Source organism: Neolamprologus brichardi, chromosome 12 (assembly GCF_056152115.1).
Source record: "Neolamprologus brichardi isolate AB-2024 chromosome 12, ASM5615211v1, whole genome shotgun sequence".
Classification (NCBI taxonomy): Eukaryota; Metazoa; Chordata; class Actinopteri; order Cichliformes; family Cichlidae; genus Neolamprologus; species Neolamprologus brichardi.
Window position 1 is genome coordinate 1,657,498 of NC_142115.1, and position 26,883 is coordinate 1,684,380.

The window sequence follows — 26,883 nt, forward strand, 5'->3', positions numbered from 1 at the left end:
GGGATGGATGGATGCTGCGATTGCTTAGGGAAACATGTGTATGTTTGCAGGAGAGCAGGAGCCGTGCTGCCTGTTTTTCTTGGAGCTCTTTGTCTGAAGAGTGAGAGGTTTGTGACAGTGTGGAGAGGGGGAAGGGAGCTCCACCAGAGCAATGCCCTTTGTTACCCAAATGTTCAGGCAAATCCAGCAAACAGCCACGAAACAGCTCATTGCAGATGACTTTGTAGCACATCAGCGTTTAGGTGCAGAACTTTGATTTGTTTTCAAAATGTTATGCAAACATACAGCGTTTTAGCCTCTCATGAAACATGCAGTTGTGATACTAAGGATTTGTCTTTTTCATCATGTGAAAATCCTGCATAAACTATGCGTAGTGTTTGATGATGTGATTGTTTCTCCTGGTCTCAGAGCTGTGACAGGAAGCCTGATATCGACGTCCTTTAACCCTACACTGCAAGCTTCCACACATCCACTGGGTGCAGACTGCATTGACCCGACGTGAAGTTAAAGTTAAAAGGGATTTCATACAGTGGCAGCATCGGCCAGGACAGAGAGCAGGCCTCCCATCTCCTCACATACTTATCTTATTTACACACTCTGTCTGTAGTTGTAGTAAATTGAAGCATGAGTCTATTACATGTGACATCGTTGTATAGTAAGTATTTATGGCACAGTGTGTGATGACAACACTTTGTGTCCTAACGCCGCAGACAAAAGCAGGAAGATCTTCTTTGATTTGAGCTTTGCTGTTATGCAGCCGTAGCCAAGGTAACTGCCTCCTCTGAGTTAGGTGTGTAACCTGGCAACAGCTCTGACATGTAACAGTAAGTGTGCTGTGATAATGAAGTACCGTTATGACAGCGCTGTGATCCTGTGAACACATTTATTGAAGATGATAGTTTTCCTTCATCCAGCTGCTGCCCAGCCTGTGCATTGTTCACGTCGTATATCACTTCAGCTTCATCTTTATAGTGCACATAAGCAGCTGACCTGGCAACAGTGGGAACGAAAAACTCCAAAACAGATTCATTAAAGGAAGTGTTTGAGGCTGCTGAACAAAAGCAACAACTGTATTTTCAACAACATAAATATTAAATACTCTGTAATAGTGGATTCACAAGAGCTCTGAAAGCTCTTCAAGAGCACGTCAAGACTCAGATTGTTATCAGAGAAAGTTGATAACACTAGTAAAGATGATATGTACAAGCTGCCGCACACAACAAGCAAGAGTGATGTTGCAACCCAAACAGGGAGCACAGGTGGAGTGAAGGAAACCTTTGTTTCTTACTGTAATCAAATCAAAAGCACCTCCAGTTTAAATCAATCACTAAATCCATCCTCAGATCACCTGTTCAAGTTTGTAGCTGCACCCATCCACTGTTAACACAGGCTCAAAGGTGAAGTTAAATACGTGCACATGCAGACAAACCCTTCTTACTACACTTATTTAGTACCACAACTTTAACCTCGACTCAGATACAGACATGCGAGACAATGGCGTGTTTGCTGTTTGCCCTATGAGCAACAGACATGTTGCATTTGAGCAGTGAGCCTGTGAGGTGTTCAGTAGGCACAGAGTGAAACTGCATCACAAAAGCTACACAACTGTCAAAGATGCACATGTGATTGCATCACACTTCTAATGTCTGTGTTCATTTGGCTGTGCAGTCAGTCGGTGTTCGGTTCCACTCGGTGTGATCTGAGTTATATATTTAATAAAAATGTGAGCGTGGCGTTCAGGGCCAAGCAGCATAGATGTGTGTGTCTGTGTCAAAGACAGCGTGGACCTGAGTGACAGAAACACCAGAAACTGTGTTAAATAAAAAAATGAATAAATAATTTTTGCTGATTATTATTTATCTGTTTAAGAAAAGAGATTTTATATAAGAATGATCATTTTAAACGGGTAAATGTTGGACACACACACACACACACACACACACACACACACCCAGGCCCGTCCCAGGTAGCGCCTCCCTCCTCGTGACCACAGATCGGGCGCTCGGCGCTGTTTTGTCTCCCATTGACTTCAAGGTTAAAGGCAACAGGGGTCATTATGCTGTGGGAGGATAACTGCTAAGGTCAAGGGTGACACGCGGTGCATCCCTCCCCCACAGCACGGCGCAGGTTTGATTTGTCATCAGTATCGAGCTGATTCCACTTGGAGTGAAAATATTGTGTACCAACAAAGCCTGTGACTGTTAGCATTAAAGTTCTTCTTCCTGCTGAGGAGACGGCGTGTGCGTCCGTGTTTCCTGTGCGTAACCTTTGAAAATGTCTCTTAAGCAGGACTATAAAAGTGAATAAAGCGTTGCTATGAGAACAAAGGTTTTATCTGGTCAGCTCCACAAAATCTGCAGCAAAGATCTGCATGTGTAAAATTTTCAGGTTAAGGATGTTTTTCTCTACGTTTGTCCCCTGGTGAAGAATTTGAATCCTCGAACGTGCACGTACAAATATGCTGGTCAGGTCCTTCGTACGACACGCTGCAGTCGTGCACAGCTGTGTTTGATCTCCAGCAGACGACACACCTTTAGGTTTTCTCTCTTCTTGACAGATTCAGTTAGATTTTGGGTTTGTTGCCCAACCACTGTTACTGTAACACAGATATTCTTACACATTATCAAACTAGTGATTCAGTTGATGGAACCATGAATCCTGAAGGGAAAAGTTTGGGCGTCAGTTCGTTCCCTGCATGGATCTGAAACATCCGCTCGTTCTCCTCTGACTAACTGAAGCGTTTGGAGCGCTCGTATCAGTGTCTGGACTTGAATCAGACTGAGATGCTTTGCGATTAATTTTATTGGCCGTTCGTGGCTGAAAACCCTCCAGCTGGATCAGTCAACGTTACTTTTTCACACCTTAGAATAACTTAAAATAAAAACTGCATTTTTGTTTTTACTCTGGTTATTTCTAATGTTACAATTTGTTTGATGATCTGAAACATTGAGGTTCAACAAATATGCAGAGAAATAAACCATCAAGAGGCGAATGCTCCTCTTTGGTTCACAGCAGATTCTGAAATACTCAGACCAACTATTAAGCAGAGATGGACACTTACAAGTAACGCGTTACTGTAATCTGATTACTTTTTTAAAGTAACGAGTAAAGTAAGGGATTACTATTGCAAAAACGGTAATTAGATTACCGTTACTTTCCCGTAGGAACGCTGCGTTACTGCGTTACTAAAACCGTGAGTTTTTTGCGAGAATGTCTCATGACAGTGACGTAAGCGAGCGCGACGTTTGTGACAACAGCTGTGTGCAGATCAACAATGGATCATATATCGAGTGCAGAGAGAGTATGAGCGTGCAGCGTTTAAAGCGTGGAAGTACTGACCTTACTTTGAGTTTGATTCCATAAAAAGTGACAAAAACATTAGTGTCCGTTGTGCGTGGGAAGAAAACTTCTTTTTACAGCGAAAAAACCCCTAAACTTCCAAACAAGCACCGAGTAGCTACGACGTAATGGGAAACTCACAGAGAAACTCGCGGATTCTTCCACTGACCGCTGCACACCTGCACCAGGGTAAACCTTCGCCTACCCCACTCCTGCTTTACAGGTGAAAATAGAGCAACAGGACCGCTAGTCTTTGACTTTATTTATTTTCTGCTGTGTTTTACTTGCATCTATTTGAAAGACTGAGTGTAAACACACAAAAAATATATTTTATGTGCAGAAAATAGATTTAAATATTAAACAAATTTCTTCCAGTCAGAGAATGTTGCAGATAATTAAATTTTTGCTTGATGCATAAAGTTAAAAGATTAAAACTAATAAAACAAGTTTTAAAAAGAGACTTTTCCATTTGATTACATTTTGTATGATGATTATGCAGAAAAAGTAGAATTGGGCTGAAAGATCTATCGCTTTATCACCTATTCAGGTTGTAAATCGTGTTTTTAAAAAGTAACTAAGTAACTAAGTAATTAATTACTTTTGAAAATAAGTAATCAGTAAAGTAACGGGATTACTTTTTGGGGAAGTAATCAGTAATTAGTTACTGATTACTTTTTTTCAAGTAACTTGACCAACACTGCTATTAAGTAACACGTTGTGATGCTTGAACTTCAGCAGGTCGTCCAGAGAAGAAGAGCTCCGCCCACAGTGGATTTTGGGGCTGATAACAGGAAAGGATGCGTTAGGGCTCCTGTGATATTGGGCGTTTACTTTGTGATAGTAGTAATAATAATAATTAATAATAATAATAATAATAGTATCCTATTATTAGGATATCTATAGCAAGAATGATCATTTAAAAACATCTGTAAATGTTTTACTTTTTCCCAAATGAATTAAATTCTAAAAACAAATTTTCATTTTAAATGATCAATTTCTTTTGACAGCTCCAGTTTTGGGTAATTAACTGGTTTTCAGTGCTGCTAACATGGGTTGGTTGACTTCTAATGGTAAGCGAGGCCAACATGGAGCTGGGATGTTGCAGCTCTCACCCAGGTGTTTGGTTAAACTCCTGCTGACCCTGCTAAATGACTCATAATCAGATAATAAATATTTCCACCGTGTTGTGAAATCAGTAAGCAGAACCTGGCTCCTGGTTACCATCCTTCCTCTAATCCACGTAGCATTAGTGTGGTTTAGAGGTCGGCCGGGCAGAAAACATGTGGAAGGGAGGAACGTGCACAAAGTGTCTCCGTGCGCTGCTGTTTGGCTTCCTGCTGTCACTTTGTAACCAAGCAAGGTGTGAATCTTTAACCTGCTTCGCTCAGCGTTTCAGTTACTTAGTATCGTTGTGTTTTGCCAGCTTGAACCTGTGTTTATGCTAGGGCATGCTCGTCCTCCTCCCAAGTGCCAGAGGCGCAGTTAAAGGGGAGGCCAATTTGGGTGTGAGGGCTGGGAAGAAAGGGCGGGGGCAGCATTGTTGAACGCCAGTGAAAATAGGACTATCATTTCCACTCAGATAACCCCTAGCTGTCATTGGACCACAAGCCAAGCGGTGACCCCGGGGGCTTGAACTCTTGCCGGTCATGTGACCAGGCAGTAAAGTGACCAGTGCTGGTCTCTCTGCGGTCAGAGAGGGGCAGGCTGTCGAGGAAAGAGGTTGGTGGGGGAGAGAACAGGAGCGAGAGCAATGTGGAGAGCAGGCCCAGCGGCTTTTTCCTTTAGCAGAGTCCATGCTTGAATGGGGTCCAGGCAGACTGGGAGAAGCATGAAATGGACACATGGGAAGGTAAGCAAGGGTCACTTTCTTTTCTGAACGCGTCCCACGTACAGGTGGTGCAACCACGTCTGAGTGGAGCTGAGAATATATTTGAATGTATGTATGAAGCTGCAGCACTGTTGGTTTCTATCTGATATTTGGAGTCTGAATAAACAAAGTGATGCATGCTGCTCGTGTGCAGGTTGCCAGGATCAGCCCTTTATGCTGTAATTAGTTAATGATTTTCAGGCCGGGCTAATGAGCAGACAAACGCCAGCTTGTCAGAGCCTCACTGGCTCCCAGCACTTTGTTTATGTGCTGCTTGTGACGTAGCTGCAGCTGCACGCTGCACCTCCATATGTGCTGCTCACTTGTTCTGTTTTCCTTTCTTTTGGCTGTTTTATGCGAACGATGTTGTGTGCTGGGACAAGAGGAAATGTCAAAGCAACAAACTGGTTTTTGGCACTTTTCACACTTTAATTCCACCACCGCTGCTCCTCCCTTCCTCCTTCCCTTCCTTGTATCACAGGAATTTCTCACTCTTAATATCAGCCCCACAGGAGACGGTGTCTTTTTGGGCTTCGGTCACACGTTTCAGCTCAGCTTGGGATAAATTGGACGTCCACAGACACGGCGCTTTCTGGCCCTTCGATTGATGTTTTCCTTTAAGGACTTTGGTTTGGCATGTGGAGGAAGCATGCTACTGTACTGATCCCCTCCCCCTCCTTTAATCCCCTCAGCCTGGTTGGTTGGTGCTCAAGCTGAATTAGGGTTAAACAGCACTGCTGCACCTCAACACCAACACCTTGTGTTCTGCAGTAGCTCTGTGTGTGAGGAGGATTGTGTTAAGCCCAAACTAATCATGAAGCAGAGGGAGAAAGCGAGCATAAGAGGTTGTTTATGTGGATGAAGGGGGCAGAGGCTGTGTGGAGATCAATAGTAAGAGTGGGGGGAGGTCAGGGCTCTGTGACTCTGTGACTCATCTATAACACGGCTAAAGACGCTTCTCAATGCAGCCTCTGCTTTTCCCCTAATGTCACTGCGAGATATCCGCCATCTCTCCCCGGCCACGTGAAGCCGAACGCCAGCTCCATCACGCTGTGCATCTTTGCTTTCTTGTTGTTTTGCAAGGGTGTGTTATTTCAACTGGCCCTGCACCCTTCCCCCAGGACAAACACAGACACACTCAAACAGGATCAAACTTATCTGATGATTTGCAAATGCAGTTTTTGCCTCTGGGATTATTTACAGAGATGTGTTTGCTTCAGATGAGGCAAAACTGATTTTTAATGCAGGCAAATTTACAATGTTTTCTGTGTTGTATGGGAGCGGGAGGTCAGCCTACTGTGTTTAGGAGGTCCCGTATTTTAATACAGAGCAGATTTAGCACTTTTATGCGATTGTGTATCGCAGGGCAGGGGCTGGGAAACTTCCCACATGGTTTGCATCAGCATGAACTGGCGATTTAGACCTGCCATTAAAAAAAGAAGCTCAGGGCCAAACAAGCTGAGCTTCAATGCTCTGCAAAACAAACGAGAGAGGAACACGGTGCAGATGAGCACGCACACATCTGAGACTACAACAAATCATTTCTGGATACTTTTACACAAAATGTATCAAATTATCAACATAAGGACTCACAAGTGTAGCAAATTCCTGAGATGGCACAAACTGTCCGGACATGAGGGAATATAGGAAGAAGTGGGAAACGCATGAGGAATAAATGTGTTTTTAAATAACAACAAGTCTTAGCAGTTTGTGGACTCACATGTAGAGCAGGTCACCAGGTTATCATCATCATCATCACGTCTGAATGTTGGGCTCAGTCTGCTCAGCGGTCACATGGTGGATACTTAGCAACAACATTTGAACATCGGTCGCATTTAATGGCAACAAAGATAACAATGTTTTTTTTTCAACACACATCCTTTTACACAAAAAGAGAAAATAAGAGCGGCTGAGGGAATTATTCAGTTTCCTGGTTCTTCTGTTCATGACTGTAATAAATGGGAGCTTGTAAAGCTTCCAGTGATTCCTCCTCCTGTGAGACAGCAGCTCGTCGTTAAGCAGCTGCATAATAAAGGACTTGATAGTGAAACACTGTTGATATTTACCTGATGTTTCATTAATACAGAGATAAAATCAGACGTCTGTATTCCTGCTGTTACACTTTTGTGAACCATAAATCAGAAATCTGCTCGTTCTACAGAAAACTCCGATTTTACCCTTTTAACACATTTTTGTGGCAAAACAGTTTTTCTGTGAGAATCTTTCAAACAGGTCAAACTTTCATAATATTCCAATCCAATCCAATTTTATTTATAAAGCACTTTAAAATACCCAGCACAGGAACAAAGTGCTGTACAGAAAATAAGTTAAAACAATAGAATAACAGAAAACAGCAAAATAAATAAATAAAACACATAAAACATAAAATTAAAACAGCCCTATATTAAAACAAAAACAAGATAAAACAGCATCGGATCACCTAAAAACAACTAAAATAAAAAATAAAAATAAAAAACCAACATCTCACATGGTGTCAAAGGCCAGGGTAAAGAGGTGGGTTTTCAAGAGTGACTTAAAAACAGATAAAGAAGTGGCCTGTCTGATCTCTAAAGGAAGCTCGTTCCACAGTTCACCATATTACAGGGTTAGGATTGTGAATATGTTAAGTTAAATTCTTAAAGCTCATTAAACCATAGAAGGTTTATCAGTAGTTCAGTTTAAATCGAGTATTGTCAGCCTTTTACTAACATGCATATGTGTTTTAAAAAACATAACACCAGCACACTTCACATGGAGACCTGATGTGGAATTAACATTTGCCAAATAAACATTTCCGATGAAAACAAAGCTGAGACGATGAGTCAGACTCCTGCGGTCTTTCCCACAGAAAGTAACAGAGTGGCATTACATGCTCCTCACATTAGCATCACATTAATATGGAGCCTAACTTTGGTGTGGTATTACTCAATGCTAATGACGCAACCTCTGAGTGTGGGTGTATATTATCAAGACAGCAAAGTCAACAGGTCAGTATTGTTCTCGCTGATGAGCTCAATCTGCAACTGCATGCACATCGCTTTCAAGATTAGCATCACAGTGTCGGCCGCCAGGAATGTCAGATCAGAGTCCCAAAGGGTCTTCGCATGCCTTTAACCTCTGTGGTCATGTACATTCCTGTCATAGTCGCGGGACACATCCTCCCCTCCTTCGAGCCCCAGGTAGGAGAGATAAGCTCGAGAAGAAAAAGAGATACGAAGAGGAAAATGAGAGGCTGAGGGACGGGAGAGAGGGAGGGCGGTGGCGGCGGAAAAGTACAGCAGATTCCTGCAACCCCCGATCCCTGTCTCAGCTGGGCATGATTGTGATGGAAAGCCTGAGACAAAAACCTGAAGAGAAAACCCTTCATTGGCAGGCACGGCTCTGTCAGCCTCTCAAAAGGCTGCTTTACACTATACATCAGCCTTTGTGTCTGTGGGATGTGGACAAAAGGGAGATTTGGCCACGATACATCTCTGCTCCCAGCATGATGCAGCTCAAAGAGGGTCAAACCTGAGACCTTCCTGCAGCAATCCACCATTCTTACTGAAGAAGCCCCGTTCATGCACATTTGCTCAGACTCTTTATATTTATTACAGTGAACGTTTCCTCACGGGGAGCAGCGAGGAGATGCAGGTGATGCTTGTTTAACACTGAACAGGGCTGCAATGTTTGACCTGCATCTCCTGGTTTGCGTTAAAGTTTGGAATGAAACCCAGGCTGACCTCTGGGAAACAATGCAGCCTTTAATGAGCCCTGGGGGGTTGGGGGTGACTGTGTTTGACACAGAGCATTGGGGGTTCTTGTAACCAAGAAGAGAGAGGGTGGAGTTCAAGATGAAGCAGTGCTTTTATGACTCCTTATCGTCACCTCGGGGGGAAATTTATCGTCACCTCGCCTTTTATGACCTTGTGATAACCTGAACATTTCTGAAAAGAGCCTTTGAGAGGATGAGAAATATTGCACTTCAGCTGCAGAAGGCTTTAATCTCATGCAAAACCTCACTGTTACACCAATACGTGTCTTTTCTCCACAACGGTTTGTCTCATCAAGCCTCGAACACAAAACGGTTATCAGGCTGTCGTTGTGCACATGTGTGGAGATGGCAGTTTCTGCCTTCACACTTAAAGTCCAGCGTGATCTTTGCTAGCATGCCAGCATTAGTGTCAAACTCAAAAGTACGTTCTACACACTGCGTTTCCCACAATGCAACCGCATGCCACAGCTTTCCCCTGCCCCTCCCTCTGCTGGCCTAGTCTCTTAACATGCACCAGGAGCACTAACAGCAGGATCGTGTTGCATTATCAGCAAAAGATAAAAAAGCACATTTTCACAAACATGTGCATACATTTTTATCAGCTTATTATTGTAGGTTTTCAATTTAGTCGTGCTAAATAAATCAGAAAGATAAAAAGTCCGTCCACCCGTTATAAATGACGGCTCGTGGACACACTTGTTGAATCGCTGTCACCTCACACATATCATTCCTCCGTAGAGCACCTGCACCTTTACCCAAAATCTGAAAATGACTTTGAAAATATTCCTACAGGACAATAGCACTTTTAGTTCGATTGTTTATCAGAACGAGATTAAAAGCTGAGGTCAGATTATCTAAGCACTGTCTGATCTTCTGAAACACTCTTGTTAAGAATTTTTAGTAGATCTGGAATAAAACTAGGGCTGCCACAAACCATTATTCTGATAGTCACCGATTATTTTTGCGATTAGTCGACTAATCAGATCATCCATTGGACGTAAGACATATATCTTATTGCACCAGCAGCATCTGCTCTTATATAACTATCATTAGCTTACAGCTTTAAGTGTTTAAGGTATGTGCTAACTAAAAATAAAGACAAGATGATAGTTTATTAAATTTTAATGAAATTTGCAGATTGTTTCGGTGAAGTTTAATAAACTCCTTGCTATCTAAAATATAACAGGACACCGGAGTAAATTCTGGAGCATCTCACACTTCTGATAATCAGCTGTCTGCTTGACGTTTATTCAGCTGTGTAAAAACTATAACTTTAATCTCAGCCAAACCGATTTACTCAGGAACAAATAAAATACTAAAAAAAAGCCAAACAATAACATTTTGAAGTTATCTAAGTGACTTATATATCATGTTTAACCTGAGTAGCGAAAGACGGCGGTGGGTTTGAAAACGATTAGCCGGGAGTCCGGTGTTCTCACGGCTCTAGTTAGCCTAGCCCCCGGCTAGCTATCGAGCTAGTGGCTAACAGACGTCTCCGAAAACGTCGGAGCGTTTTTGAAAATATGTGGTGTCTTGATAAACTGAGCAGATATTTGAGGTTTACACAGCTACATTCTCGCCTGAAAATATGTTCAACGTTTATTTTGTGACCCAGAAAGAATAATAAGAGTAATATTAAAACTAACTAGCTGCCGCCATTGTTGGAAACTGAGCTGGGCCGCGCTATGAATTCTGGGACACAGCTTCTTCTTCTTCTTCTTCTTCTTCGGGGTTTAACGGCAGCTGGCATCCTTGTACATGCAGTGCTGCCATCTTCTGTTTCAGTCCGTTATTACACTCTTAAATCCTACTACTTATTCCTGCGTCTTTTGGGATCTTACAAAGCTTCAAACGACGCGTCGACTATTAAATCAGTCGTCGACGATTTTGATAGTCGACTAATCGTGGCAGCCCTAAATAAAAACCAAATAAACAGACAGCGAGCCACCAAGATAAAAAAGCAAACATCAGTTTCTCTTGAGCCGAACATGGCTAATCCACAAAAATGAAAGTTGATCAAACAAACATTTTGCTGAAAAATTCCTTCTCACAGTCAAAAGATGTGAAATCCTTAATAAAGTTCAAAAATGGTCCTCAGACATTTAAAAACCTTTTTTGTTTGTCCTTCACTCTATCTTCTAATAAAACATGTGGCATAAAACGATATTATCTTTTTAGTTTAGTTTTTTCTCTTTTTTCTTCTTTTTACTTGAATGTTTTTCCTGGGAAGCAATCAGAAACTGTAAGAAACTTTTTTGTTGCGTCTATAAAGAAACACAGAACATATTTGGTTGGTAATGTGAGCGAGCTTTGTGATAGAAGATGTCAGTTTTACTGTTATGTGAATGCACTTACAGTCATTTTTGTTTTTGCATGCTTTTACTTTGAAAGGCAGATTTTTTTCAGTACCTGTTGCTTTTGTCTGTTTTCGTTTTCACTTGAGACCTGAGCCACGAGGAAGAGTTCAGTCACATGTCAGAAATGTCAGGGTCAACTAATATATTTAGAAAGTCATGAATATTTAACTTCAGTCATCTGCTGGCAGAAGGAGGAGGAGCCATACGATGCGAGATCAAGTGTGTGAAGGTGTGAATCGCTCTGTTTTATATGGTAGCCATGCACTTGAAAGAGGGTGAGAGATTTGGCAAATAAGCCTGAATGAAGGCAGCTAATAGCTATTGTGTTTTTAGCTCAGTGAAGGAAGTCGGGTGTTTCACGTGGGGTGAAATATGTGGTTTTAATGTGTTCCCTTAATGGGCGCTCGGGCTGACAAATGGCTGGCCGAGGAGGTGACGACACATACGTTACACTGGGAGGTATTTGATCTGCCACATTTTATGGCGCCACAGTACAGTAGAAGGATTTCTTTTCTTTTTCGTTGGGCTGAATTTGTGCTGCTGCTGTTAGAAGAACAACAGTTCGTTGGGTCTTTATTCTCCACGAAGGTGTCGCTCTGCGACGCTCATCAGCTGTGAAGCTTTCTATTCAGACCGAAGTTTGCCTGAACCGCCCATCACTTCACACCTGAGTCATCTCAGTAAAGTTTATTCAGTTTTTCTATGCAGACGCTTCAAAATCCGTAGTTAGATTTCATATAGTCGTTCAGTAAGTTTCAGTGTGGAACACACACTTGTTTTTGGTGTGTCGATACCGAGCAGCAGAATAAACTCACTGTGAGAGACTAGAGTCATTGTTTTATGTGTAACAGCACACTAAAAAACTAACAAATAGATTTAGCCAAGAACATACACATACATACATACATATATATAGATATATATATATGGGCTTTTTAACCAAACACATGCCTTTAAACTTGATACCAGTACTTCTACCAGTAGTAAATAATGAACAAAGGGAGATAATAACACTGCTACTACCATTGCTAATAATAATAATAACTTTGCTTTTGGTTATTTACAGTTTTACAAAACACCATAAGTTAATAAAGTCCAGGCAGCTCGTTGCACAGACTGTTCTGCATTTATAAAAAATCTGTTTTTTGTCAATTCAAAGAAAATATTTTTAAATGAAAAAACATGAACTTTCCTGTCATTTATATATTTCCTCACTAATTTGGTGGAGATGAGTTTAGACTTTTCTAAATAGGAAAAGCTGCAAAACCTGGACAATAAAGTTCAAACTCTCGTGACATTTTCAAACACTTCCAGCTGGCCACATGTAGCGCTGTTCGATATAATGATATGTGTCAGATGACGATATGTAAACATTATTGTTTCATATTATGCTATTGTTTGTGATCGACATTATTCTCAAATATCAAATTTCTGAATATGATTCAAACAAATCACCTCAGATAAAAACATGAGGTAACTATAAATGGCGCTTACAATAGAGATTGACAGACCACGTGACTTTCGTGCATTGCATGCCGGGAACTCGTGGCAAAACAATCCAAGTACCGCATCAAATACAAGCATTTGCAGCACCGCAAAACGTTCATTCTCCGGTTCCAATAAATTCTTGGTTTTTCTTTGCCCCCCAAAAAAGGTAGGTACAAAACGAAGGAGAACAATTCCGGTCCGTACAAAGACAGACTTGATGAAAAGTCAAAGAAAAGATACGAGGACAAAATCAAAGGAGTGAAAGGTTTAGACCCTTACGAGCACACAGAGGGACAAAAGACGTTAGCGTGCTGCCCAACTTTCTCCACGCTCATATTTATAATTATACGGTTCTTGGAGTGAGTGCATACACTCATGAAGTTCAGTAACTTCAGGTCACTGCAACAAGCCCAGGTACAGTTTAACGACGGATAGGTACAGGACCATGAAATGCACCGTGTAGAACGAAAGACCATCGTACGTATCATAAGTTTACCAGTCTCACAAATCGTCTTCATAAATACACATTCGTTAACCGTTTATTAATAGGACCTTTGAGCTCAACGGTAATTAATTAGAAGTGGAAATAATTTCTGGTTCGTTACAGAAATGTAGCAGTGACAATAATACTGTATGCTGTAATCGTACTGGGCTATTAGTGATACAAAAACAACTGTTTTATCCTGTGAATAAAAGTATATGTTTTTGTCAATGTACCATGGTAATAACAGAAGCGAAACGCAACATTGTGTCAGGACAATTCACTATTTATGCACAATGAACAAAGGAGCATAGCGCGCCATCCGTCGCCTCTTTGTTACTTCGGAAACATGGCTCGAATAATTTCTCTTCAACGACGTAATCCGATAACAACGATCTCTTTAGCCGCCAGCTTCCCGTGGCTGTCATGTGATCGGCTGTTGCAGTTAATAATACAACAGCTTCTTGACATTTTTGTGTTTCTTTTTATTGCTGTGTAACTGATTTCAATTGAAAGCCTGCGTGCGCTAGTACCTCTTGCCACGAGTTCCCAGAACAGAACGGATAAGAAATGTCATATCTGGATTTGACATTATGGTCATATAATGTCATATCTGGATATGACATTATGGTCATATCGCACAGCCCTGGCCACATGGGAGTCTTTGTTGTGCTGATTCTGGTCCCCGTGCCTTATGTTAGACACCTTTAGTGTAAGCCTTTACCCTTTAATTTGTATATTTGCCAGTATTTTGTTATCATAAACTATCCGTCATCGATATTCATCCGAGTCTAACTTCTTGGCAGTACCTGGGAGAATGGTTGGTTGCAGTGAGTTTGTTCCCGGCTCACACTGTGCTCACTGTCCTGGAAACACTTTGGAACGCTGTGAGCTTCCGACTCGGACAGTAGTGTTTTGGTTACTTCTGTCACATTTTCTGCTGCTTTCCTGCCTCCACGTTTCCGCCTCCACAACATGTTTCCTTACAGAAGTAATGCAAAGCCCTTTGTTTAGATCCTGATCTGCTAACATCGTCATGGTGATGCAAACAGGATAGGCAGGTACGCACGTTTGATGAACCCAGTGTTCAGGCACTCGATTGTTTTGCACTTATAATAGTGAGTAAGACAGTTTGAGATTAAGAGTAAGGAGATGTTAGGACAGCATGTCCTCACATCATCTGAGAGCTGTTTGCTCTGAGTGTGTCCATGTTGTGTTAGCTTGTCACCGTGCAACAGCTGCACTGCTGCTGACAACATAGAGCTGAAGTGAAAAGATCCGCCCTGTGTCACAGCACATGTACGTTTGGTGCCTGACTGTGCTTTAAATGAACCTCTTTATAAACCAGTCTCCACCCAGTAACACTCAACAGCTCACCCAGTCACTGTGCTCGTCTCCCACAAAGAGAGTTAATGAAACTGAGGAGCAGCTGCATTCACGAGGAGCAATAGTCGTTTGATTCATTTGAGCTGTTAGGAAAAGAAAAAAAATTATAATCAGTTTGTTGAAGATTATCAAGTTTTAATGAATTAGCAGTTAAAAGTTGTTTTATTCAGTTTTTGCACTGATTATCTGAAAGTATGAACATTTTGCAGTTCATTCAGGTTCACTGGCTCTTATGTGTTAATGCTTTAATATGTTGAACGTCAGTGAAAGGTCACCGTGTCTGTTATGAACCTGGATTGAGGACTTTTCATGTAAAGCCTATAACAGGATGAAGATCGCTCTTATTGTTTGTTAATGTTCATATTTCAGAGCCAGTGTTGCTGTGTCTTCCTCTTTATCTTTGAGGTCAGTTATCATCATATCATAGCTTTCCATTTCAAACTTTTCAACCAATCAGATCCAGATGTGTTAGTCTGCAAAAGCAAGTAAAAGTACAGCAAAACTATAGTAGTAAAACAAACAGTCAAAACGTATGCTCCAGATTCTGAGTGTTATTAAATCATCTCTACAGCACAGAAGCGTAAAGCCCTGAGACATGTCCGTTTGGATCGCACCAGCAGGCAAACTTCGTCATATTTAAGTGCATCGAGCAGGCGTCATGTGTCACAGGCTGCCTGCTCTAAGCTACAGGGAGTGTTTTTGTTTGTACATGCACGTGTGACTTCCTGCTTTGTGCTACCTGCAAGGAAGCAACTGTGCAAACTCTCCTGATGTCAACTCTGTATGAAAGAAAATGATGTGTGGAGCCAGTTATACAGTGTGTCTGAACATTTTTCATTTTTAATGGTTTGGAAACGTAAAAATGCTCAAAATAAAGTTTTAAAGGTAATATTAGGAAAGACAATGATGAAGATTATCGTTTGTTTTTATCGTTTTATACTCAGAAACCTCAAAAACTGACTCTAATAAAACATTAGCATTAATCATGTTTCACTTGCTCTTAAGAAAATGATCAAACGAGGCAGCGCCAGGCGATGCTTCTCTAACTGCTGCTCGACTTAACCTGTGTACCGTACAGAGTTAATCAGCAGCAGAGTTCAACTCTAATCCCAGGACGGGCTCGCCGTGTGACGGCCCATTGTCTCGTACAGTAGAGCTGCCCCTGCAGGCTTCAGCAGGCAGCAAACTTAAACCTCACACCATTTAAATGGTAATCTGTCTCTGGGCTTTAGAAGTCCTCTATTCACCATCCTGGGAGAGGCTTTATGCCACACACCCCCACCCCCCCTCTGCCTCCTTCTAATTACTTTTAGTACATGAGCCCGGCAGCCTGCTTATCCAGGCCCCTCCCCTCTCTCTGGGAGGCTTAGCTCTCACCTCAGTCACATATCTCTTTCTGATGAGCTGCCCCTTCAAATTATACACGCACAAAAGTTTAATCCCACTCATTTGAATAATAAAGATTATGTTACTGTGGCCTGTTTGTTGTCAAAACACTGAGCCTTCTAATCAGGAAGCCATGACTGGGTCAGCCATTTACAACAGCCGCAGTATCAGGTTTCCCCAGTGTGTGTGTGTGTGTGTGTGTGTGTGTGTGTGTGTGTTGGATTATTCTGCTGATTTAGCCACACACACACACACAACGGGTTCAAAAGTCATGTTCTTCAGTGTGTGATTTTTGTCAAGCGCACAGGTGGGTCTAATGTTAACACTCAGCAGGTGAACCAGGATGAAGTCGAAACTTTATTAACCCTTTAAAGCCAGTCGGAGCGGGCACGCTCTGATTTGTGTAACTATTTTTAAATCCCGGTAGCTCTGCAACCACGTGAGCTAGCTGGGATGGACGGGGATGGAAGCTCCCATCCTAGGATGATCAAGGATGGGAGCTTCCATCCCCGTCCTGCAGAATAGAATTGTGCAAATTCCTGAAACAGAAGCAACCTGCAGTAAGACGGGTGGCATTTTGTGACGTTTGATCTGTCAGAAAGGGTTTAAGAAGGTGACCAACTTCCTGGCACAACGTGTGAATCACAATGAGAACTTTTTCAAAATGACTTTGATGTTGATGCTAAATTTTTATACTTGTCAGATCCAAATAATCCCAAAGATGAAAGAGAAAAATAAATGAATAAGAAATCAACTTCAGTTTTTCCTGCTATGAAAAACAGGTTGATTATCTGGATTCTTAGCAGCTCCTGTGGGTGCAGCGATTGTTCAACTGTTCGAGAAGCCTGACGTCAAACTGCATCATGTTAAAAACTCAACTTCACACATGGTGCTTGATGCTGGTCTGTTTTCAGCTCAGAATAAACGTGTGCGCTTGTTAACAGTGTTGGGAAGGTTACTTTTAAAATGTATTCCATTACAGATTACAGATTACATGCCCCAAAATGTATTCTGTAACGTATTCCGTTACGTTACTCAATGAGAGTAACGTATTCTGAATACTTTGGATTACTTAATATATTATCATGCTGTTTACAACTACATGAATGTACTATTGCTGTGATTTATTACTGTTACTGAAGGTCCGCGGCTCCGAACCGTAGTAAAGGGACCTCTGGCTAATACGGTGGGTTCTGTGTCGGCTCGTAGCTGAAAACTAGCTTTACTTTGTTGTCTGGGTCAACTTTGCTAGCAGAGACAGAGAGAGGCGTTGAAAGGCTGCTCCAACAGAACTTATTGTTTCAGAGGAAAACACGAACACGGTGTACAGTCGAGTCTTAATAGCTTACTTACAGCTGGGCTCGTCAGGCTCTCTTCTTGGCTGCAGTGGTTATTATTATATTTACATGCTTCCAGCTCCCGTTTCTGCTCGATGACAGCTCGTACTTTTCCTTTTTCTCCCTCCCTCGCTCACAGACACATAACGGGTATGGCAGTCCATTCTCCCTGCAGCACGGACTACACTGCCCATGATGCTACATTCTTTAGAGCTATACCTGTAGCATTCTGCCTGTTAGCTTAGCACAACAACAACAACAAAAGGCCTCTCTCACCCAGGAAACACGCAGAGAGAGAGCGTCACCCTGTAACCATGGCAACCGTAACGCTGCCGCCTGGAACAACAGAACGTAGCTGTCAAACAAAACCCAAACAGTCCTGACCCGCCACAATATGAAACAGGGAAGTACCGCCGTGTAATCCATTTATTTCAACAAAGTAACTGTATTCTAAATACCACCTTTTTAAACGGTAACTGTAACGGAATACAGTTACTCATATTTTGTATTTTAAATACGTAACGGCGGTACATGTATTCCATTACTCCCCAACACTGTTTGTTAAGCTAGAAATGAAGTCAAAGGATTAGTCTTTGAGACGTGGCAGTTAGTACACGGGATGAACTGACAGCTGTTATTTTACAAGACTCTGTTTCAAAAGTTATTCATTAGTAACATGTATTCCTAATTCATTTTTATAAATCCATTTACTTATTTCTCTTTTTTTGTTGCATTTTTAAAAGAATCATTTTTTAATTCTGAGAATTTAAAAACATTTTCCACTAAGTTTCCAAATTTACAATAATGTTTTTGTCAAAATACAAAAAAAAGAAAACGTCATTTATATTTGTCGCACAATTAACAGTAAGTAACAAAATGACTCGTATTTCAGTGTGCGAGGCTCTCCTGGTCCTTCATAGAGGAGGGTGGAGAACAGCTCTTTGGTGTGTGTGTGTGTGTCTGTCTATGTGTGATGAGGCTTAGCTCTGCAGCAGCTGAGAACACGCGCTGTAACTTAAGCTTCATTATGTGAGTTCTGTGTCCTGGAGGTAGATGCAGGATTAAGGAAAGATTTTCAGCAGCTTCCTCAAATTGCTGTCTTTCCAGTTTGAGAGCAGCTCTGTGATTAACAAAGTGAAGCTTCACGAGGAAGCTCCTGTGTTGGCTCTTTCATCCTCTTCCTCTCCTTCATGCTGTATTTCCTGTTTCCCTCACTCACAGTCAGCCAGCTGCCACACCAGGCTTACAAACACTCATTGGTATCACTTTGATTTGACATCATTTTATCCAGAACATCAAATACGTGTTCCTACCACCTCCCTTCCTAACTGCTTTTCATTGTTTGAAGCAGTCAGCTGAAACTGCTCTTTAACCCTTTAAAGCCGGTCAGAGCGGGCACGCTCTGTTTTGCATAACTTTTTTAAAATCCCTGTAGCTCTGCAACCACGTAAGCTAGCGCAATAATTTTTTTTGCATATGAAACCGGAGGAGTTGTACTTACATCTTATGCCATCAGCTTGTCCTCGGTCACAGTTTCCTTCCACATATAGTTTTGCAAAAACTGCATAAAAAGCACTTGCAGCAACAAAAACATAATATTGCAGAAACACGCTTTGCCGATCCGATCAGCTGTTCATAACACTTCCTACGTCCATCAGCGCGAACTATCGCATGTCCGCCATGACCTGCCCAAAACAGGAAGTGATGTCATTTTGCAGAAATGTAGTTTTTTTACCATCAGGGCCTCGTGAGCCTATACTGGTGTTTTTAAAAGTTATCTTTGACTTTATGACTTTCTGTGTGGTTTCTGGGATGCTTAGGACTCATATTGCACTGCTGGAAATAGTTTATTTTGATGCATATGCTGCTTTTTTGCAAATTTGCATCATAATATTTATTTTCGTTTTTCCTGCAGTGTATAAAAATTGGTGTATTTCAAAAATAAAACTATGAAGACACTCAAAATAAATTTCCTGTGGTGGGAAACTATTTTGTGCAACTTTTTTGTATTTACAGTTTTGAGGGATAAGCCTCTTAAATTTCTCTAACTAGAAATATATGTTAAAAAAACAAAAACGATTTTCAATTTTTATGTAGTTTATTGCACTTTTTTGCAATTTATGTAATTACTATGCACTTAATGCAGACATATTATTAAATTTAGGCTGTAATGGTTGTATTGATGTATAGCAACTTGAAATGCTCCCAAAAATGGCTCCACAGCATGTAAACATATAATATAAGCTCTGGTGGACTTGGTTCTATGGTAGGTCTTAAAGGGTTAAGGAAACAGGATGAAGGTTAATGATTGAGCCTGTGTGGAACATCTGTGCTAACACTAAGGATGCAGCAGGTGCTGGGTACAGTAATACTGTCACATATTGTTACCTGAAACAGGTTTTGTGAAATGTGTTATGTTAGCGTCAGGTGTTTTGTAAGAGAAGTGTTTTTATCAGACACTGCTGTGGGGAAGAGGAGAGAAAGGCTGCAAACAAACCAGCTGTGTCCTAATTCAGACCTGCAGACATTCCTCTCCATCGTACTTCCTGTTATACCTCCACTTTCACTAAACGAGAGTTGGAGCTTAAGCATCCTTTGGATTATCCAGTGCCTGGCTAGCACTTAAGCCCCACCGCCCTCGTGATTTCAATTAAAAATGTGTGCCTTCAGCAAGGTTTTTGCTCCCACTCCATTTTTAAGCTTTAGATGAATTACTGTAAAGACGCTGATGGAAATGGCTCTAAACCCTCTCCTGTGCCCACTCTCCTTCCCTCTGCAGATGATCCAACTGACCAGCGTACTTGCCTTATCTGTGGAGATCGCGCCACAGGCCTGCACTATGGCATCATCTCCTGCGAGGGCTGCAAGGGCTTCTTCAAGCGCAGCATCTGCAACAAGCGCGTGTACCGCTGCAGCCGCGACAAAAACTGCGAGATGTCGCGCAAGCAGCGCAACCGCTGCCAGTACTGCCGCCTGCTTAAGTGCCTTCAGATGGGAATGAACCGTAAAGGTAACGTAGATGTTTCAAGCCACCAAAAACAGACGTTTGTTTGGTGATAAATGTCTGACATTTGTGGTAACAATGAAGCATCAATGACAAAAGAAGTAGACCAGAAAAGAGTCAGAGGTGCTGCAGTTGAAGACTGGCCTCTTAAATGAAACGTCTTCACAAACTTTCACCTTGTTTTTCTGCTTTTAGCAGTTTTTCAGTACACTGTCAGTCTGAAACCAACGGTAGGTGAACTGATCATCTTGTTACAGGGTAAACGGTTCTTAACGCTTTTCTACTCAAAGCAGTTTACACACTTTGCCTCATTCACACGAGTTTTTTCGATCCTCTGTTTCATCCATCGGAGCGTCTTGACCAACGATATATTTGGCATGCAGACTTTGGCGAGCACGCGGGGATCGAACCACCAAACTTCCAATCAGCAGGTGACCGGCTGCACTTCCTGAGCTGCAGGCAACCTTTGATTTAAGCATTCACGTGGACGTCACTGTGCCACCTAAACACTGTTGAAGACGCAGCACTTCCCCTGAATGTCCACAGCAAGCCTGAGTCAACGAGGCCACACGTTTAAACCATCCACACCTAAAGGATGGACGATGCTGTTCCCTGACTCGAGCCCATCCCAACCATCATGGGGGAGTTTGGGATTGGCCGCATGAATGCTTAAATTAAAGGTTTCCTGTCACCTATTAACTGGACGTTTGGTAGTTTGATCCCACCGCTCTGTCGCAGCGCTGACAGACCGTCATTCACACCAGCATCCAGTTTAGAAACATCATGCAAAGTCGAAACTAAGAGGCTCCGTCCGGCCGTCGGAGTTGAACCTAGGACTGTGAGGTAACCAGTGTTGGTCAAGTTACTTGAAAAAAGTAATCAGTAACTAATTACTGATTACTTCCCCAAAAAAGTAATCCCGTTACTTTAGTGATTACTTATTTTCAAAAGTAATTAATTACTTAGTTACTTTTTAAAAACACGATTTACAACCTGAATAGGTGATAAAGCGATAGATCTTTCAGCCCAATTCTACTTTTTCTGCATAATCATCATACAAAATGTAATCAAATGGAAAAGTCTCTTTTTAAAACTTGTTTTATTCGTTTTAATCTTTTAACTTTATGCATCAAGCAAACATTTAATTATCTGCAACATTCTCTGACTGGAAGAAATTTGTTTAATATTTAAACCTATTTTCTGCACATTCCAGCACATAAAATAAAATATTTTGTGTGTTTACACTCAGTCTTTCAAATAGATGCAAGTAAAACACAGCAGAAAATAAATAAAGTCAAAGACTAGCGGTCCTGTTGCTCTATTTTCACCTGTAAAGCAGGAGTGGGGTAGGCGGAGGTTTACCCTGGTGCAGGTGTGCAGCGGTCAGTGGAAGAATCCGCGAGTTTCTCTGTGAGTTTCCCATTACGTCGTAGCTACTACTGCACGCTCATACTCTCTCTGCACTCGATATATGATCCATTGTTGATCTGCACACAGCTGTTGTCACGAACGTCGCACTCGCTTACGTCACTGTCATGAGACATTCTCGCAAAAAAAATCACGGTTTTAGTAACGCAGTAACGCAGCGTTCCTACGGGAAAGTAACAGTAATCTAATTACCGTTTTTGCGATAGTAATCCCTTACTTTACTCGTTACTTGAAAAAAGTAATTGGATTGCCCATCTCTGGAGGTAACAGTGCCACCGCTGCACCACCCAAGGATGACATGATTACATGAAAAAATCAGTTTGAGAGATGCTGTAATTCATCTTAGTAGCTAATGATTCCTCACAGAGCATGTGTGCAGTCTGCTTTACCTGCTGACAGTCACGTTCTTCATTCCAAAGCAATATTCAGTTACACTTTTCCAAAAACCACCTTACAGTTAACCTCTTAAGCCTCAACGCCCAACCGACCTCCTGCGTTTTGCCCCGTATCTGGGGGCGTTCACATAAATCGGTGCCGTCATTAACTCTCAAAGACAAAGAATTTAGTCTGGACGTGAAATCTTTTTGGATGTAAAGTTTCTGTTTCGCTCTGGAAGCTTCTACAAACCTGTTTGTTTGTTTTTTGAAATGAGATTTGACCTGGTGAGTCAGTGAATCTGTCCTGGTGATCGTTAAAGTTCATTTAGCAGGGGTAGATCTGCTGTGGTGGCGTGGGTGAAGGGCTGTTATTAACCCTCTGGGGTCGATGGACACGCCGCTGCCTGCAAGTCATGTGACCGGTTTAAGATGACACAGTAACAAGATGCAACTCTGCTGAGTCTCTGTTTAACTTATAGTAAGTAAGTAAAGTTTATTTATTTAGTCACAAAGCGCTGCACACAGAGATTAAAATAAACAGTATGATAAATAGCAAAATGCACAATAAACACAATATAGAGTTTAAATGTAAATTAAAATATAAAAATGTAAAAAGCATTGGTCAACAGAAAGCTTGTTTAAACAGTAAAGTTTTTAACTGTTTTTTAAAGGATTCAACTTATGTTCAAGTTAAACTACATGTTGCTGATCGGCCACGTTACACCAGAGTCATGATAAAACATCACACACTGCTTTTTTCTAAATACTACATGTTTAGTGCAGGAAGGAAGAGTGAACATGGCCGCGCTAACGACAACAACACACCAAGGAAAAATGCTTCCCCTTTCCTATTGGTGGACAAATGTACCAATCCAAAAACGATGGCTGAATGTGACCTTTGTTGTTTAGGAAGAGGTCAAAGTTGTCGGGATATCGATGGGAGAGATTTGTGATGTTTAGCGTGTTTGGAGTGTGTAGTTAGTGTGTAGTTGTTTTGTTCTGAGTGTCACAGTCAAAGGCAGGCTGCAGTGTGAACGCTGTGTCCAGGTGGACGACGCCTCCTGCTGTCTCGTGGTGGACACAAACTACTTTTTGGAGTTGCACAATAATTTGTGTGGCGTCTTACTGTGACACTTCCTCATTTTTCAACTTCAAGTTATGTTTCTTGACTGATTTTAGATCATTGTGTGAATGCCGTACGTCACCATGAATAAATAACTTTATTTATTCAAGACGAGCTAAACGGTTTAGTCAAAACAGCTGAAAGATGAGGTTTAAGTTTTTGGTAAAAATGTGTTCACAGTGCAGATTTGTGTAAATGTAAGCACGTAACAGAACCTCATGTGGAGAAGCTTCTAGATGTTTGTACTTATTGGGCTTTTATTTATTAAAAGGTTCTACAGCAGCGGTCCCCAACCCCCGGGCCTCGGACCGGTACCGGTCCGTGAGTCGTTTGGTACCGGGCCGCGAGAGTTGAGGCTCAGGTGTGAAATGTATAGTTTTCAGGGTTTTTATCAGTTTTCAGCGTTATTTTGTTATCGTTTTTATTGTTAACTCGGTTTTCCTGGGTCTTTTCACGTGTGTTATGAATAAATCTTCTTTTTTTCGGTACCGGTACTAGTTTCATTTTGTTGTGTTTATCCGCGACACCTTAAAGGCCGGTCCATGAAAATATTGTCGGGCATAAACCGGTCCGTGGCGCAAAAAAGGTTGGAGACCGCTGCTCTACAGTACAGAAAATCTAAATTCATATTTCATATGTTACTGAAACTATATGGGCTAAATGAGGAGGTTACAGACTGTGTGTATGTGAACCGCCCCTGTAATTTAGATGTGTCAGAATCAGGTTTTTAAGATGTCTGCTGAGTGGCTGAGCTGGACTTTGCTCCGTTTATCTGTGAGCTGAACAAACAGCTGCTCACAAAGTCTCTGAAAACCTGGAAACGCTTGAATGTGTCAAATCTACCAATAAATTCTCCCTCCTGGACTTTGGAAATGCTTAGTGACACACACACACACACACACACACACACACACACACACACACAATCTAAGCTGCAGTTTTCCTTCCACAGACATGTGCTGCCCCCATGTGGCTAAAACTTGTAAGTGACTGTCCTCATGGCCTTATTCTTCAAGTGCCTGTCTCAGAATGGAGATGAGACCCAGTCAGACTAATCACAGCGATTTTATCTACACTTTGTAACTCACACACACTAAGACTATGAGATGAAATGTATTTGCTTGTAAGTGTACCAAAAAAATCTGACTGCCCACCAGCAGGAAAGCTGTATGTGGAGCTGGACGGTGGGGCAGTTTTGCGTGATGTGCTTTAGCCACTAGGGAGCGCTGTGACACTGATCATGTTTGCTTAATGGAACAAATGACTTTTTCCTGTTTTCTGACATGTAGCAATCAGAGAGGACGGCATGCCCGGAGGGAGGAACAAAAGCATTGGACCTGTGCAGGTAAATGGACTGAAGGATTGTGTTGTTTGTGGTGCGCACCGACCTTTCCCTGGAGTCAGCCTGAGCATCATCGCTGCGGCTCAGCCTCTGAGGAGTTGTGCTTACAGTAAACCCACTCAGATCACAAGCCATTAAATAACACAGAGCTGGAGTGCTGCAGTCCTACTCGTGGGGATGCTCATAATGAGAGCGAGCCCTGACCTTGTTATATCATCTGTGTAATTGTGTAGCAGCTGATTAGTCCCCATTCAGCGGCGCCTTTATTATTAACATGAAGCGAGGGAACAAATGGTCAGAAAAATGTGTGACATGAGGATAAGTACCACTGAGCCGCTATTCACGGGGAGGGAGGCGCTCGATTCATTCGGGCTCAATTGAACGAGTCAAAACAGAGAAACGCGGCTTCCATTAAGAACCAGCGCCCTTAATGAAAGCGGGACCTTTCTGTCATGAATATGGAATGAAAACGCCTGTTGCAGTATTTGGGATGAACGGATGGAGATGAAGGTGAATTGACCTCCCTCAGACACGAGACGCGGCATGTGCAGGCGAGCTGAAGCCTTTCAGAATGGCTTTTGTCTGTGTTTTCTGCTCGTGCTGACCTGCACACATCTTATTATTTTAAGTGTGTGAATCATCCAATCAACCGCGCACACACACACACACACGCCTCTTTTCTTTCTGTGTCATTATGTGATTGTGTCCTTGCTCCTCAGCATTTTAATGAAAAGCCGTGTGCTGTTAGTTGGTGCTGATCAATTGAACTGATGCACATGCATGGATGTGCTGCTGCAAACCTCCCTGTGTGTGTGTGTGTGTGTGTGTGTGTGTGTGTGTGTGTTCTAGATAACAGAGGAGGAGATCGAACGGATCATGTCAGGCCAGGAGTTCAAGGAGGACGCCCCGGAGCACACCTGGGGCAACAACGGCGACAGCGACCACAGCTCGCCAAGCAACGGCGCCTCGGAGGGCAACCAGCCGTCGCCTGCCTCCACTCTGTCGTCCAAGTGAGTCGTCGATCTCACCCGCTCAGCCCCATCTTTGAGATAACGAGCCGGCCCTGACAGTCTAACACCTCGTTCCCATCTCTCCCAGACTTTAGTTAAAGTATTCATCGGCCACAGAATGCCTGAACATGCAGCTCGGGCTCGCTGATCACAACCAAACACAAAGAGCTCGCCGCACTATCTGCTGTTCTCGCTTGGAGACGAGCATATTGTCTATCTGCACTCATCAAGGACAAATATTGTCTAGCTACTTGCATGATGGCGTTTATTTTAGTCTCATTTTGTGTAAACATCAGGTTTTATCTCAGCAGCCTGAAAACTATTCAGGGGATGGCTTTTCTTTTTTTATAAGATGGAATTAAACCTTGCCAGAAAGCCTGCGTCGCCTGCGCTCGTGCACATGCCCAGAATGCAAAGTTTAGTCTGCAAGTTTGTGAAAAAATGCAAAGAGTTCGATCGGGGAAGCTCAGCACATCAGGGTGAGAAATGCAAACCCGACGTGTGAGCAGCCTGTTTTTGTCCCCTCAATGCTAACAAAATCTGCATTACTGTAACCTTTGACCTTTGTGTGCTTCCAGTCGCTCCGCTGAAATGAACGGCTACACGGCAGCCCTGCGGGACCAGTACATCAACACCTCCATGCCCACGCACTACCAGCTCTTGCCTCACCTGTTCAGCTACGCCGCCCAGTCTGGCCTTCTGGCCTCTCAGCCTCGCAACCTCTACCCACAGCCCCACCCTCTGGTGCAGCAGCTGGTGGCTGCTGAAGAGCTGGCCCCCCTGACCACTCCGATGCTTATAGAAGAAGAGTGAGTTCATACTCAGCGTTATGCGTTGTGTAGAGGAGCGCAGCTGGTTTCAGAAAGCAAAATTCTCAATTAGATATCATTTTGTAGCAAACAGTCCGTCCCAGTAAACCAAACATGTTAGTCTTTGTCTAATTGTATGTCGTGAACGTTGCCATTTACCTTGGTAAGTGAGATGCAGGTGTGCTGGAATAGGAATTAGGCTCTTGTGGAGAACCTCTGTCAATATTTTGAGAGCCTGGCGCTCCAACAGGAGGATATTCTGTGAATATAAAGTTCATGCCACAGAGATCACATGTTTTTGGTCGTTGAAGCTGACTGTGTGAGGTTTCTTCATCATTTCTTCCACTTCCACATACACTGAAGCATCCCCACAGCAGGGTTGCCTTTTCTTCCTG

The 26,883-nt window shown here is 42.3% G+C and overlaps 1 protein-coding gene across 2 annotated transcripts in view; it reads left to right on the top strand.

Annotated features, from left to right (window-relative positions):
• The window catches only part of nr6a1a (nuclear receptor subfamily 6, group A, member 1a), a 124,972-nt gene that overhangs the window by 86,822 nt on the left and 11,267 nt on the right, over nucleotides 1-26,883 (top strand). The window contains exons 1-5 of one of the 2 annotated variants that reach the window (XM_035912879.2): nucleotides 4,952-5,188; nucleotides 20,175-20,405; nucleotides 24,617-24,672; nucleotides 25,519-25,679; nucleotides 26,258-26,488. In XM_035912879.2, coding sequence (XP_035768772.1) covers nucleotides 5,173-5,188; nucleotides 20,175-20,405; nucleotides 24,617-24,672; nucleotides 25,519-25,679; nucleotides 26,258-26,488 — 695 coding nt within the window. In that variant the 5' untranslated portion in view covers nucleotides 4,952-5,172. Of the gene's footprint in view, nucleotides 1-4,951; nucleotides 5,189-20,174; nucleotides 20,406-24,616; nucleotides 24,673-25,518; nucleotides 25,680-26,257; nucleotides 26,489-26,883 lie in introns of those variants that run through there. The other variant, XM_087848869.1, reaches the window with a different exon arrangement.